This window comes from Hyalella azteca, unplaced genomic scaffold (genome assembly GCF_000764305.2).
Source record: "Hyalella azteca isolate HAZT.00-mixed unplaced genomic scaffold, Hazt_2.0.2 contig2323, whole genome shotgun sequence".
NCBI lineage: Eukaryota > Metazoa > Arthropoda > Malacostraca > Amphipoda > Hyalellidae > Hyalella > Hyalella azteca.
In genome coordinates this window covers 33,396-47,136 of record NW_025932603.1, presented here as the reverse complement: position 1 = coordinate 47,136, position 13,741 = coordinate 33,396, and the positions used below count along the sequence as shown (strand labels likewise).

Genomic DNA, 13,741 nt, shown 5'->3' with positions numbered 1-13,741 from the left:
GCTTTTCCTGATCTGCGACCACACGCTTTGCTTCTGCATTGCAAGATCGTTCATTCGGGAGCGCAGCCGTGGGTAACAAAATTGACTCGTAAACAGGCCCTGGGCCCAACGCCAACCATCAGCATGCAATATTACACATAGCCTCAGATCAATGAGCTGTGGGTAACTCCGGCTAACAGTAAATCCGCTTTGCACAACACATCCACTGCTTCACAGCGCCGGAGCCCAACTGGCCGGAGCGCAACAGGCCCTACCGCAACAGGCGGCGCACGTTAGGAGTAGCTGTTGCGGTAGGGCCTGTTGCGCCCCGGCCTGTATGCTCTGCGGCCTGTGACTGAACTGCGCTGTTGTGGTGGGCGCTTTGTGTAAAAAGCCGTGAAGATGCCTGGCTGCGTTACGCTCGGGAAGGTATATGAATCGCACTGTGCACTTGGGCTATACTGACCTCTAGCTATCCACCCGTTCAATTTTCCTGTGCCAAATAAACTGTCCTAAATGCAGGAAGCAAATATTTCAAGACATTGATCAAATTCCGGTTGTCTACGCATTAATTCGTGACTCCATTGCCTTTAAAATACTCAAGCACTATTCGCTTTGGTCTTTTCACTTCGTGGTGAAATACTTGGTCATTAGCATTATCCAGAACTTTTCTAAATCTGTTTCCGCATCGCTCAGTGTCCAACCGTAGATTTCCTCTGCCACTGCAAATGATTCTACCGTAATCGCATTCGCAGACGTGCAAACCACAGTCGTAACTATTAGTTAGGCGAGGCAAGTCATCAGGTTTATAGCCTCTCCTCAAGTTCATGTCGAATATGCGTTGGAAATGAGACTAATTTAATCCAGCTAAAAATAATGTCATTTGTTTTATGGGCTTCTCACTCTCAGACTTGGTTTGTAAACTGTCTGGCAGCAAGATGAACCGCTTAGTTAAGTCGACAACCAAGAGCATCCAATCATCATGTTTCATGATGGTTATGAGCCAAATGTCGTACTTTAAGAGGCGGAGCTAAAGCATGGTCTCGCTCTCAGGACCGTGAATTTCAGGAGCCGTAAAAAACAGCGAATTGAGAGCAATTGATTTTTAAAAATTTCAGTATATGAATGGATTTTTTATTATAAAAACAGAAAATAATTCACGACCATATCGTCGAGCCATTCGTTGGGACCAAATGTTGCTAAATTGAATGCACCTGATATAAAATTGTTCCAAGTAAATTAGCAAAAATCCGATGAAAATTTTTTACATGTCGCGGAAGTCGCTTACCGACGCTCAAATTAGAAACTGCGTAGCTCAAATTTAGCAATATTAGCAAATATTACGTTATTAAATTCATCCAATGGGGTTCCGGAGACTAAAGACTTATTTCACGATTTTTAATGCACGAGGTCAAATTGACTTAACTTAGGGTTCCAAGGTGACGTACGACTGTCGGGCTTCTAGTGATAACTTCATAGACTACTCTGCCCTTCAACCAGCTTACACACGAAGTGAAATATGAAATTGATGATGGTATTGGTCAAGGCTGGCCCCTAACATGCATCCCGTGGCCTCTAACTTGTATATTATTAATGACAGAACCGCACCGCTAGCTCAGCTATTTGATAGCAGCTATAAATTGAAGAAATTTTGCAGTTACACATCACAAATGTTTTTTTCTAACAACACATGACATACATGCAGGAGCGATATCTGGAACGCTTTAGTTATCGTGCCATTCCGTAGTACAGAGTCTCGTTGCGATGTTAAATGAAGCTCTACCAAAGTATGCGCAAGATTTCAATCACTCGTATCTAAGTCAAATTTTTTCAAATGTCAAGAACAAGCAAGAACAACACGATATATAATGAATCATTCAAAACATTTTTGTTCAAGTAGAAGTTTATTAAATGATTCCATATAATTTCGACAGCCCTAATAATACACGAGAAACAAGTTATATACTCCAGGAAATGCATTCGAGTTTCCAAATAGTTCAAATAATACAATTCGATTTACTTCTCAGAGAAAGGCGCCAAATAATGTGTAGACTGAAAAATTAATAAAATACCACGGTAAACAAACAACGAGTCAAGTATTACATTTACCAATTTGAGGCAGAATTAAAAAAGCTATGAGCGCGGCACTCAAGGAAAGTTGGTGCGACCATTTAGAAAATCTGTCGACGTCATCACGAGTAGCTGGTGCAGCTCACGTGAAGTTCTGCACCATCAGTAAACAACGAATCCAGTTTATCAACAATAAAGCTTGGTTCACATCATACTACCGGGGACAAGAGCGGCATATGTAAGTCCCAGCCAGGTGCATTCACATGTCAAGTCCAGTACCGGACCGCTCTCACTTCAGTTTCTTCCGTATCACGCGCCATGCCAATCACATGCATGTTAAAATATCTTTTGCCTTTATCGGTGATAGTAACATAGAATGGGTAAAGAGTTACTCATTACTGGGGCATATCTATGGAATTTTTTTAAATAATCGTTTGATCAGAGATTGATGGCGGCTGTACAGGGCCGGGCATGGCAGGTACATTGCACGACCGGTATAAATCCTTGATGACCAGGGCCTATACTTTCAAAAAAAGTTAAGAGATCGTAAGTTCATCCGCCAATCATTGACGGCATTTCAAGTAAAATCCACCAATCATAGACAAGAAAATAGAGCGTAAGTACTTACGTTCACTTAGCCAGTTTTGAAAGTATGGCCCCATGTGTCTGGCTGTATGGTGTTAATCAAGCCTAATCAAACCCGGGATATTAAGCTAATCTATTTTCCATGTATAGCGGCGAGGTGCTTCATGAGATCACACTTCCGCGCTGTGCTGTAGTCGCAGTCTCCGCACTTGCGGTTCTTTATGTTGAGGTGCAAAGCATCGACATGTTGCTTAAGATTTGCCTTGGAACTTGCAGCGTGTTCACAGTGTGAACATTTAAAACGTTTCAGATGTACAGAATCCACGTGAATCTTCAGATTTGGCTTGTAACTTGTACAAAATTCACATTCAGAACATCTATACTCTTCTGGAATCAAATGTGCCGATTTCAAGTGTTTTTCAAGATTTTCTTTTTTGGAAAATCGGCGCTTGCATGTGTGACACTTATGATGTCGCAATTTTAAATGAACAGTTTCAAGATGAATTTTAATACTCCCTTTGAAGCTGCTAGTGAACTCACATTGGGGACACTTGTGGGGCTTCAGCTTCAAGTGAATGCGATCAACATGCAGATCAAGGTCTGCTTTACACCATGCAGAATAAGGACAGTGTGGGCACGCGTGAGTTTTGGCCTTGAGGTGTACCCTAGAAATGTGAACGTGAAGACTACTTTTATCAAAAAAATTTCTGCAGCAATCGTCACATTTGAATGGCTTCATTTTCATGTGAACGGCTGATCCTACCCTTAGTGGCGGCTGTGTAGTCACATTCATTACATTTGTAGCTCTTGAGTTCCTGATGGACAGAAGCGATGTGAACGGCAAGATTTCCTTTAGATATGGTGGCAAAATCACAGAGATCGCATTTGTATTTCTTATCCTTTAGATGGACCCTTTTTATGTGGCCGTTGAGTAGGTACTTGGAAGCACCAGCATAGCTGCAGTCAGCACACTGGTAAGGTTTGACTCCTGTATGGACGCTGGCGTAATGGGTATCTAAGTAAAGCTTGATACTAGCGGAATAGTCGCATAAGTTACATTTGTGCGGCTTGATCATGAGGTGTATGCTTGAAACATGGCGCGTCAGAGTCTTCTTTTGGCTGGCAGAGTATTCACAGTGTGGACATTTATACGGTTTTAATTTCAGGTGAGCACTAGAAATGTGATTCTTCAGAGAATATTTGGATGAAAACTTGACATCGCAAATAGCGCACTGGAATTGCCGCAGTTTTTCGTGCACTGAATTCAAATGGATTTGCAAATTACCATCACAGGCAGCGGCGTAGTCGCATTTTGGACACTTGTAAGGTCTCAACTTGAGGTGAACTGCGCTGACATGTTGATCATAATTAGATTTATGGCGAAAAGCAAAGCCACAACATTTGAAAGTCTTTTTTTTCTTCGCAAGATGACCGCGAGAATTCGAAACAGAAATCCCTTCCTTTGGAGATGCACATGGAAGCTTGGAACGATTATGTCGTGTCTGTTGGTGGCACATTTTTATATATGTGGATATTTTATATACGTGGATATTTTTATAAGAAGGCAGAGCATTTTCTGCTTTCATATTAGGACTTTCAACGCTGTCTTTTCCGCAACTTTCTGTTCGTTTTGAATTCTCGCCATGATTATTATCTGGACCGGAAAATTGCATTTTCTTTGAAGAAATTTTAACGACACCATTTTGTTCCTCTATTATACATGTGAAATTTTCTGGCACATGAATACGAGTCAGTAATACACGGCATTCATTGAAGTTGAAGTCACAATATTTAGATGAATGGACATCTTCAGAACTGAGACACGCTTCTGTCTTACAAGAACCCAAGCCATTTTTCGTTTCATTATTACCGAGGACGTCACAATTTACCGCAGCTGCAGAAGTATGAAGAAGACGATCATTATTTCGCGGCCGAGCTTCACTAGCTTGGCGATAAGTTGACGAGGTTAGCATTTCATTTGTTTGACTCTTATCTTCAGTGGTGGAATTTGCTGAAGAAGGAACAGTCATTAAAGCGCCACAATTTAGCTCCTCCATAGAAGTAGAGGCAAAGCAGGCAGTAACCGGCGCTGCTTGACATGCAGTGAAGACGTCTGCTGTTGTTAAAGGTTCTTGGTTTGCAGGAGGCTGTGGGATGGATGGAGGTGCCACAGCAGCCTTGCCAGGCTCTGCCTTGACAGGCTCTGCCTTGATAGGCTCTGCCTTGACAGGCTCTGCCTTGACAGGCTCTGCCTTGACAGGCTCTGCCTTGACAGGAAATCCAAAATATTCGTCAGCAGCAACGGTGGAAGCCTCCTGCTCAATAGGTAGAAATGTTATTGAATAAATTCACCATATTATAGAAATTACATGTACTTTAGAGTACAGACTTAAGATAGACTACTGTTAAGTAAAGACTTAACATATAGGTACTGTTAAGTACAGTAGAGACATACTGGAGAGTCGAGACTTTATCATGTTATAGACACACTGTTAAGTAAAGACTTAAGATATCAAAAGTATAGAATTCTTGCTGCACTGTGAGTCTACCGGGTATATGTTATTGATCAATACTTACCTTTAATCACAGCAACTATATTCTACAGCCAGAATAAAATAAAATCTGCAGAATATTATTCATGGTTAAATTTGGATTTTATCATAATGTAATGAAAGATACAAAATTGAATTGGACTGAATAATTAAATCAATTATGAATAGTACTGTAATTGAGTGATAATATAATAGATATGTACAAACTATCTACATCTTCTTCAATGAAATAAGGCGTGAAAATTTTTAATTCATGAAAAATCAGAATATAAAATCATTATCCTTATAGATGATGCAAGATGTTTAACACCACTCTTGCTATATATAGAGTGTAGAATGATAAACAAAAACTAGCATAGAACTGTGTCACATGATGTCAAATGTCTATTGTCTGAATCAATTTCTTAATGAAAATTAATATAAGTAATCAAAACCAAATTCTGTAAAGAAAATAACTTGCCATATCTTCCTCCATGAAGAAAGGTTCCTCTTTCTTCACTTCAATGAAGTCAGAAGGATGCCCCGAGTCACAGCTTGATTGCTGCTCATCACGAGGCTCAATCTTCACAGCTTCTGGAAATGACATAAATTGAGTACTGATTCAATTGCAGGAGAAGCAGCTGTCCAAAAAATTTGTACAAATAAAAGATAAATTACAAGCATTATACTCGGACAGGAACTTTTTAGCTTCACCTCCATTAGTTTTCCAGAATGCTGACTGAAATTTTTAATATAACTTCTAATATTACTGTGTACAACTGCTACAAAAACAACAAATGTAATTAGATTTGAGCTACAGCAAACATGTTGGGGGAAAATTATACAGGGTGGGCCAAAACTCACTGAACCTTTTTATTTTGTAATATTTTTAAATTTATATATATTATTTTTTTTCAGATCCTGGAAATTACTTATGGAGAACTTCAGTACCATCCAACTTACACAAATCATAAAATTTTACTATAAAATCAAAGCTCAATAATTCCAACCCAAAGAGCTTACTGAAGGCATTTCAATGTCAACAAGCTACAATCTTCAATGGAGATAGAGGAAAACATCAGTATAGAAATAAGCCCAGACACTTTGGAACAGGTTATGGCAGAGATAATCAGAAGAGCTGCTTGTGAAGCAGAAAATGGAAGGCATATGCAGGATATCATTTTTCTCAATTATGAATTTTATAAATCAGTGATAACAATAAAATTAAATTTGTGATAGACAATCAATTTCCATTGCCATGACTCAATGATACTAAAATTATTCATGCATACCGGTACGGTATATCTGTTAAAATAAATAAAATAATAAAAAAAGTTATTTGAAATTGAAATGACTTCCAGCCCACCCTGTCCATTTTCTGTAGGTACATTGGATAATGTAAAAATATTATTCCAATTTTGAATATTTATCCTCAGTTATTTAACCTCTTGCCAGAGTAAAGAGATCCTAGGAGTAATAAATGCTTTTCCTGTGAGAATCAATATATTAAATTGAACTAAACCAGAATCTAAATGAAATAACAAGTAGTAATCAAAACACAAGTTTGATTTTCATCATAAAGCATAAATATCTGTCATCAGTTGCAACATTTCTAGGTCAGCCTTATAGATACTTAGAATAAATCAAAATACTTTTAAGAAGTAATTACCAGATATATAAATCGGCAGTAAAGCCTGCATCTGCCTGCATTCTTCTGTCAAATGACATAACTTCTGATCTGCACCCAACTCAACTACTCCTGCATCAGAGGACTCCGGCAATGTGGGAAACGCCTCCTCCATTGCCACTGGAATCTTGAAGTGCTGTGGAATGTTCCTGGAGGGTAAAGTGCATGCTTAGGTGTTTCACAATATATGTAAATGGTATTGGTCTTGCAGTCAACAGTAGAACAGATTTATTTTCATTTCAGATACAGAAATTTTGATATTTAATATTTCTTGATAACCACTACTGAGGAAATTCTTATTATTATTCAATAAATGTTTACAAATAATCAAGACAAATTGGGTAGGATCTTAGATGAGAACTTGCAACATGATAAGATATTGCATTCTTTTACTCATCTATCAGTGGAGAGGTTTCTACAATAATCTATGAAGCTTACAGCTGGTTTGCCATTTACCACATATGTCAGGTAAACTGGTCCCATCTAAGAAATGGAAACTCATCATGGCCAAGCTGCCAAATGTACCTTGCCTCTTCATATTAAGCCAGCTTAACTGTACCCAACATTTTATTCATTGAGAGTAGGTACTCAATGGTTTTATGCTTGTGAAGTGGGCCGTACAGCTGGCTAGTCCATTGCAGAACCAGCAAAGTTTTCAGCCCTTTAAAATAGTCTGCAGCCATGGTACCATTCTAAATGCCTTCCTAATGACCATCTAACTATGGAATTCAGAAGCGCTCTGGCTGAAATTGGAGGGCACATACTGGAAAAAGAGTTGATTACACTAGAGCACCTCAGCAGCAAAATTGCCCTCATTTCCTCCACATCTACCAGCCCCATACTTGCTTCAAATTGCACCCCACCTCTGTTGACTGGCCACATCCTGGAATTCCACCATGTCCACAGCTTCATGCATACCACTGCAATTCTATAGGTTGAGTAAAAGAACCTGCTATTATGACATTTTTAAGCAAAAAATAAATAAACTGAATGCATACTAAAAAGACAAAAGGGGTGATCTCTAATTTTACCCTAAAACAGTTGAACAGCGAAACTGGCATTTGGCTTCACTTAAGTGGCAACTGAACACATAATGCAGTCTGACCACTCTGACGTGACCACAGCTATATGATCTTCAAGGAAGAGGTTTGGGTTGACTTATTGTTATTAAGTTCCGCATGATATTTTGGCAGGAATGTTGAAGTAATGCGGATTGCACCATCATTGCAGAAGTTTAAATTTTTATGAAACACGTTTGCAAAGTTACAAACTGCGATTCTTTAATCTAAATCTAACAAAAATACATGACATTAGAGCTGCGAGATTTCATACCTACTGAAATTCTATGATATTAGAGCTGGGATATTTCAGAAAAAGTAGGACTTTTCCAGCCCTGGTCAGCAAGCTACGCCAGCTTTATCTAAAAATTTAAAAGTAAAAGGCCTCAACAAAGTGCTCAGGTTTCAAGAACTTAGGAGCAATGGAGCTTAACTCAGCCTAAAAAAATCTTAAAAATTTATGTTTTGACATGGATTTTAATGCTGTTAACATTGAGAAACTTCAATTTATCTTTCTTGTTATAAATACTTGCTAAATAAATTTAATTTGGCTATAAAGGTCACTTCAAAACTGATGGCTGCAAGTGTTAAGACATAAATTTTTTGTTGATCGAAATTTTTTTTCTCTGAATTACGTAAATGTAATAAAAATATTTGGTAGTTGATAGATTTTTCTTAACCAAAGCCTTTGCTAATCAAGGTTCTACTTTGAATGCATTTTACCATACTATCCCGTCTTGCAGAAATTGCACCTTTTTTTTTTTTTGAATGAGATATGCAAATTCGGCCTATCACATTTTTAAGCCAACACCTGTGTGCTGTTTGCAACTTTTATGTAGGTATAATTTTTTAAATGTTAAATTTTTTTGCTAAAGACCTTAGCAGAGGTATTTTTTCAAAATACCACTTCACACTTTTTTTCATGGAATTTTTAGAGGCAGTATATGTACCATTTCTTAACTTACTTTATGGCTTCATGCTACATAGATAGTAAAAATGTTGAATTTTACACCACTATTTTTAGTTTTACAATATGTTGATTAGTTTAGCTGCTACCTATAACATTTTTTACATAACATGAAGTGACTCTACCAATTTACCCCACCCATCCCTTATTCCCCCATTTTATGGTGTATATATGATCTAACTAGGGTAAACACAGTATATTCCTACATCATGGGTAATTCCGACACTTCTCAACTTTTTTCCTTTATATTTAGCTTTTTCTTAGTTCCATGCATTCGTTGATGGTTGAAATAGTGACGTCATACTTTTGCACACCATACTATTGCCAAAACACTAGGTCTGGGCTGTCTGGTGGGAAAATGTTGAGATCCAAAGAGACACAGTGCGCGTCACCCAGTGAGAACATCAAAAAATGTATCAAAGTTGATAGTTGACTTTGCTCTACCAAATAGTGATAAACTGTTTGTGTAGAAAGAATATTATGGTTTGAGACTTTTAAATATGTCTGTGAATATATTAGGAATCCTTTAAGTATACTTGTATTTGCTGATTTCAAGTGGTAAAAAAATTAATCGATGATTAAGTTAAGAGATGGGTTTAGACACAAAAACTAATTCCACCACAGCTTGGAATTAGACACACACAGCTCGTTCCAAGCTGTGTGCAAAAATACAAATTTTCTTAATTAAAAGCTTAATAGCTCTTAATTAAAAGCCTAATTAAGTAGTGTTCAATATTCAATAGTGTTCTAATTCAAAGCTGTGTCGTATTCCAATACAGCTCACACAGCGATCAGAATTCGAACACAAGAGTGTTGGAATTACAAATTAGTAGAGTTTGTAGCGCGGCCGGAATTAGTGTCACAAAATTCAAAATTTAGTCACACGCCGTGTCGGAATATATGGATTTGGTATGTTTGCATTCTAAAGGCTCTGTGATGTTTCATTGTTGCTGGCACGTAGTGTGGTGTTTTGAGAGTGTTTGTACGGTGTATTTTTTAGAGCCATTCATTTTTTGCTATGTCCTTAAAGTGTCGGAATATACCGCATTTACCCTAACTTGTGTGTTGTTGATAGAGCTGCTCAGCTGCCACAGGCACACATGACACAGCAGACTGTGAAGAGAGCTGGTACTGGAAAATGGGCAGATGCCACCCATGAATGATCATGAATAGGCCTACTTTTATTGACAAGGATAAAAATACCTGTGAATCTGGCCAATTTCACCCTTTCCTTTTCCTATAGCCTTATTTTCCTTTTCATCACTAAAAAATAAGAAAATGGTCAAACATTAATTGATTGAAATGTAATTTGTGATCAGTCTTCAAACATAGTGGCAAACCAGAGAAGAGAGATTCTTAACCCATTAGCACCCATGATCCCCAATTGGGGATCGTTTGATTTTGTGGATATTATTCCTGAAGTATTGATCAGGAACATGTTCTTCTTCAATAAAGTATACATAAAGGTTATAGACATCAATTGAGATCAGTTAAAACTGTATCCTTTTGTCTGAAAAATCGAATATATGAAATTTTCTGAGAGAAGTGACCTTAATTGTGATGTGACAGAGATGTCAATTTTTGACATGTACATTTTTCCCATTTATAAACATTTCTGATTCATAATACCATAGTAGGTGGTAGAATAGTCTATTTTCTTCTGAAAATGGTTAGGTTAGTCTCAATTATACTGTTAGTATTGCAGTAAATATGCATTTTATGCCGATCCCCATTTGGGGATCATGGGCAGTAAGAATATTGTAAAGTCAAGGATAATGTATTTTACCACATACTGATGTATTACCTAAATTTTTAATAAAGTAAATAAGTTAGCAACATTTTCATTCATTTAGTAAAGGAAATTGAAGAAATGATGCAAAATACATCATTTCATCACATGTTTTTGGTTTGGAAATGAACCAGAACAGTCAGAACCGGTAGCTTGAGCTGAAGCAAAACCATCATCTCAATGACAATTCAACATTGAGAACTCGTGCAGGCCAAAAATTGTTCAAGATAGCTCTTATACATGTAATTGAAATGATAAACCAACTCTTCTTGATGTTTGGTACTTTTTCCAAAAATCTGAGCATTGATGAGCAAATGGTTCAATATTATGACACCATTTCCTGGAGCAGTTCATCAGAGAGAAGCATTTTTGGTTCAGTTTCAAAAACTGGGTGCTGAGCTGTTCAACTACAGGATATTGTTTCGATTTTGATCTTTATGAAGGCAAGAAAGAAGACTTATCGCCTGTCAATGGACTAGGAGTATCAGTTATCCTGTACAAAGTTGCATAAGCTAGTAATCCATCGGATCATGTATCCTTTTTTGGCAATTTTTTCACGAGTTTCGATCTATTGAAGTTACTAACTGAACAAAATGTGTCAGCTTCTGGGACAGTGTGGCTCAATCATACCAACAACTGACCTCTTGCATCTGAGCAAAGAGTAAAAGCCTTGAAAAAGCAATAAAGGGGCTTTATTGACTACAGCTAAGACATTAGACATAACATCTTTGCTGTTGTATGGTAAGACAACAACGATGTCAAGATGTCAAATCACCAAGGTGTAGAGCCGATTGAAAAAGTGAAAAGATGGAGCAAGCAGAAGAAGGACCAGGTCTCATTAGAACAACTAAAGTACATCGCCAATTACAAGTACACGTGTGGTGTGAATAAAATGGATTGGCTCATCAATAAATACAGGACAAAAGTTCGTGGAAAGAAATGGAATTTTTCATTTTTCACAAACTTTCTTGATATGACAGTCATAAATCCACTCCTGCTTTACAAGGCAAATGGACAAATGCCCTTGCTGGAATTCAAGAGGAGAATAGTATGGGTATATGTGCAAGTATCATCTTTGTCAGATCCTAAGAAGTCAGGTAGCCCATCATTCAGTAAGGAATCAAAGCAGCGAGTGATAGAAGACTTTGGAAGAAGTAATTCAGGGCATGTTCTGCAGCGAACAGATGTTGAAAGACAACGGAATTGCGTCGTTTGCAAAATAAATGTCCGAAAGAAATGTACCAAGTGATTCGTTGGGCTACACGTTGAAAGCTTCCTTGAATGGCATCAGTGAAATTACTCTCATTTTGAGGGTAATTATTACTTTCTTATATTTAGTTTCAAAGGAGCAATACCTCTTTATGTAATCTCATTAATTTTGTGGTGACAAATAAAGGAATGTGCATTTAGCATTAGAAAGAGGCACTAATAACACATACTCACTTCATAAATTTGGAAATAATAATACGAACGGTGACGAAAAATAATTGGTATTTTTTATTACCCTTTTGCCCATGATCCCCATTTGGGATTTTTTCTTTAAACTACCTACTGCTACTCTCATTATATCTTCTAAAATTGTGCAGAAACTGTTTTATATGAAATATTTACACCATATGAAGGTGTTCAGACAGAAATTTCACAAATCAAAAATTTGGGCATTAATGGGTTAATTTTTTAGAATCGGTTCATTTTTAATTGCCTCATCCACTTAAGATTTAAACCAATATATCATGAATAAATATAATAATGCTGATATCGATGAATCCATGATGATGATACGTTGCTATTCTACTTATATAGGTGCAGGACTCAAAAATGAACTTGATGAAAAGTCTAAAAAAGTCTCAGCTTTGATACTATGATTTTTCAGTCATAGGCATGACTGCATGAGTCATGACTTCTGTCTCCTGCAGCAGCCTGACATCATTGACATGGTCTCATGGATAGTGGATACCATCATGCCAATTTAAGGTTGAGATGGCTTATCATGCTCCACTGTGCAGAGAGTGGATGAATATTGCAAGATCTTTGGTGACGCTTCAGTAGCAAAATTTACGCCTTCAGAAGATCTTGCCGACACATTTAGATTGAAATTCTTGCATTTATCATATTTGTCAGGCTTTGGCCAACTATTAAAAAAAGTAAGGTTTCCGGTAAGTTGGATGGATCAGGATGCAGTGAAGCTTGTCTGGAAATCAGTTGCGATGAGTTCCCACCAAAAAAATGTAAACATCAAGTTTACGATTACGTAGTTGCGACTTGCGGTCACATTAGAGCGGTCAGACTGCATTATCACATGTTCAGTTGACACTTGCTGTACAATCGGACTGTTTTTAGGGTAAAATTAGTTATTTGGGGTAACACGTGCATGCAACCTTGTAAACCATGGTCAGGAAGATGTGCCAGGTGCGCGGGAATTTATTTTGTCATTTTAATGACCTGCGCGGTGTGCCGTACTATGCTGGTAAAAAAATGCACCGTGCGCCGTACTTTAGAAAGCTAAAATAGTTATACTATTTTAGTCTACAATATACGCAAGTATATTGACTACACGAGTCGAACTGACAATAATAAAATGTAAGACATGTCCGGGTACCTCGCGCTGGGACTGCACGGCGTACGAGGCGCGTCCTCCGGGTGGCGGATGGAGGGAACACGTAAGGTGACGTGGACCAACGCAGTCTAAGGGAAGGAAACCCTGACAGAAAACCACTGGCCCTCCAAGCCTGGGGGTTGGGCAGAAGGCTAACAACCTACTCCCAGAAAACAATCTTGTTACAGAAACAACGGACGGCATATTGCAAGTAAACCAGGGTAAAACAGAGGTCGCCAATATTGGCCCTATGACGGCGATGGGTCAAAGCCTTAGGGAAGCCCAACGCCCGACAAGATCTCTAGTGACACCCAAAAACATTTTCACCATCGGTCACTGGAATGTGAGAACCATGTACAGGGGAGGAGCTGCAGCACAGATCGCGAGCGAGATGAAAAGATACCATCTGGATGTGCTCGGGATCAGCGAGTGCAGGTGGGCAGGAGCAGGCAGGGCGAGGTTGGCTACAGGACAGACGT

The 13,741-nt window shown here is 38.2% G+C and overlaps 1 protein-coding gene across 3 annotated transcripts in view; it reads right to left on the bottom strand.

Moving 5' to 3' along the window:
- Positions 1-2,668: 2,668 nt before the first annotated feature.
- Positions 2,669-13,741, bottom strand: part of LOC108678775 (zinc finger protein 888) — a 13,650-nt gene continuing 2,577 nt past the window's right edge. The window contains exons 2-5 of one of the 3 annotated variants that reach the window (XM_047885532.1): positions 6,835-7,001; positions 5,647-5,759; positions 4,857-4,949; positions 2,669-4,811 (exon numbers count right to left, since the gene is read on the bottom strand). In XM_047885532.1, the coding sequence (XP_047741488.1) occupies positions 3,354-4,811; positions 4,857-4,949; positions 5,647-5,759; positions 6,835-6,967 (1,797 nt within the window). In that variant the 5' untranslated portion in view covers positions 6,968-7,001 and the 3' untranslated portion in view covers positions 2,669-3,353. Of the gene's footprint in view, positions 4,950-5,646; positions 5,760-6,834; positions 7,002-13,741 lie in introns of all 3 variants that reach the window. The other 2 variants (XM_018167246.2, XM_047885531.1) reach the window with 2 other exon arrangements.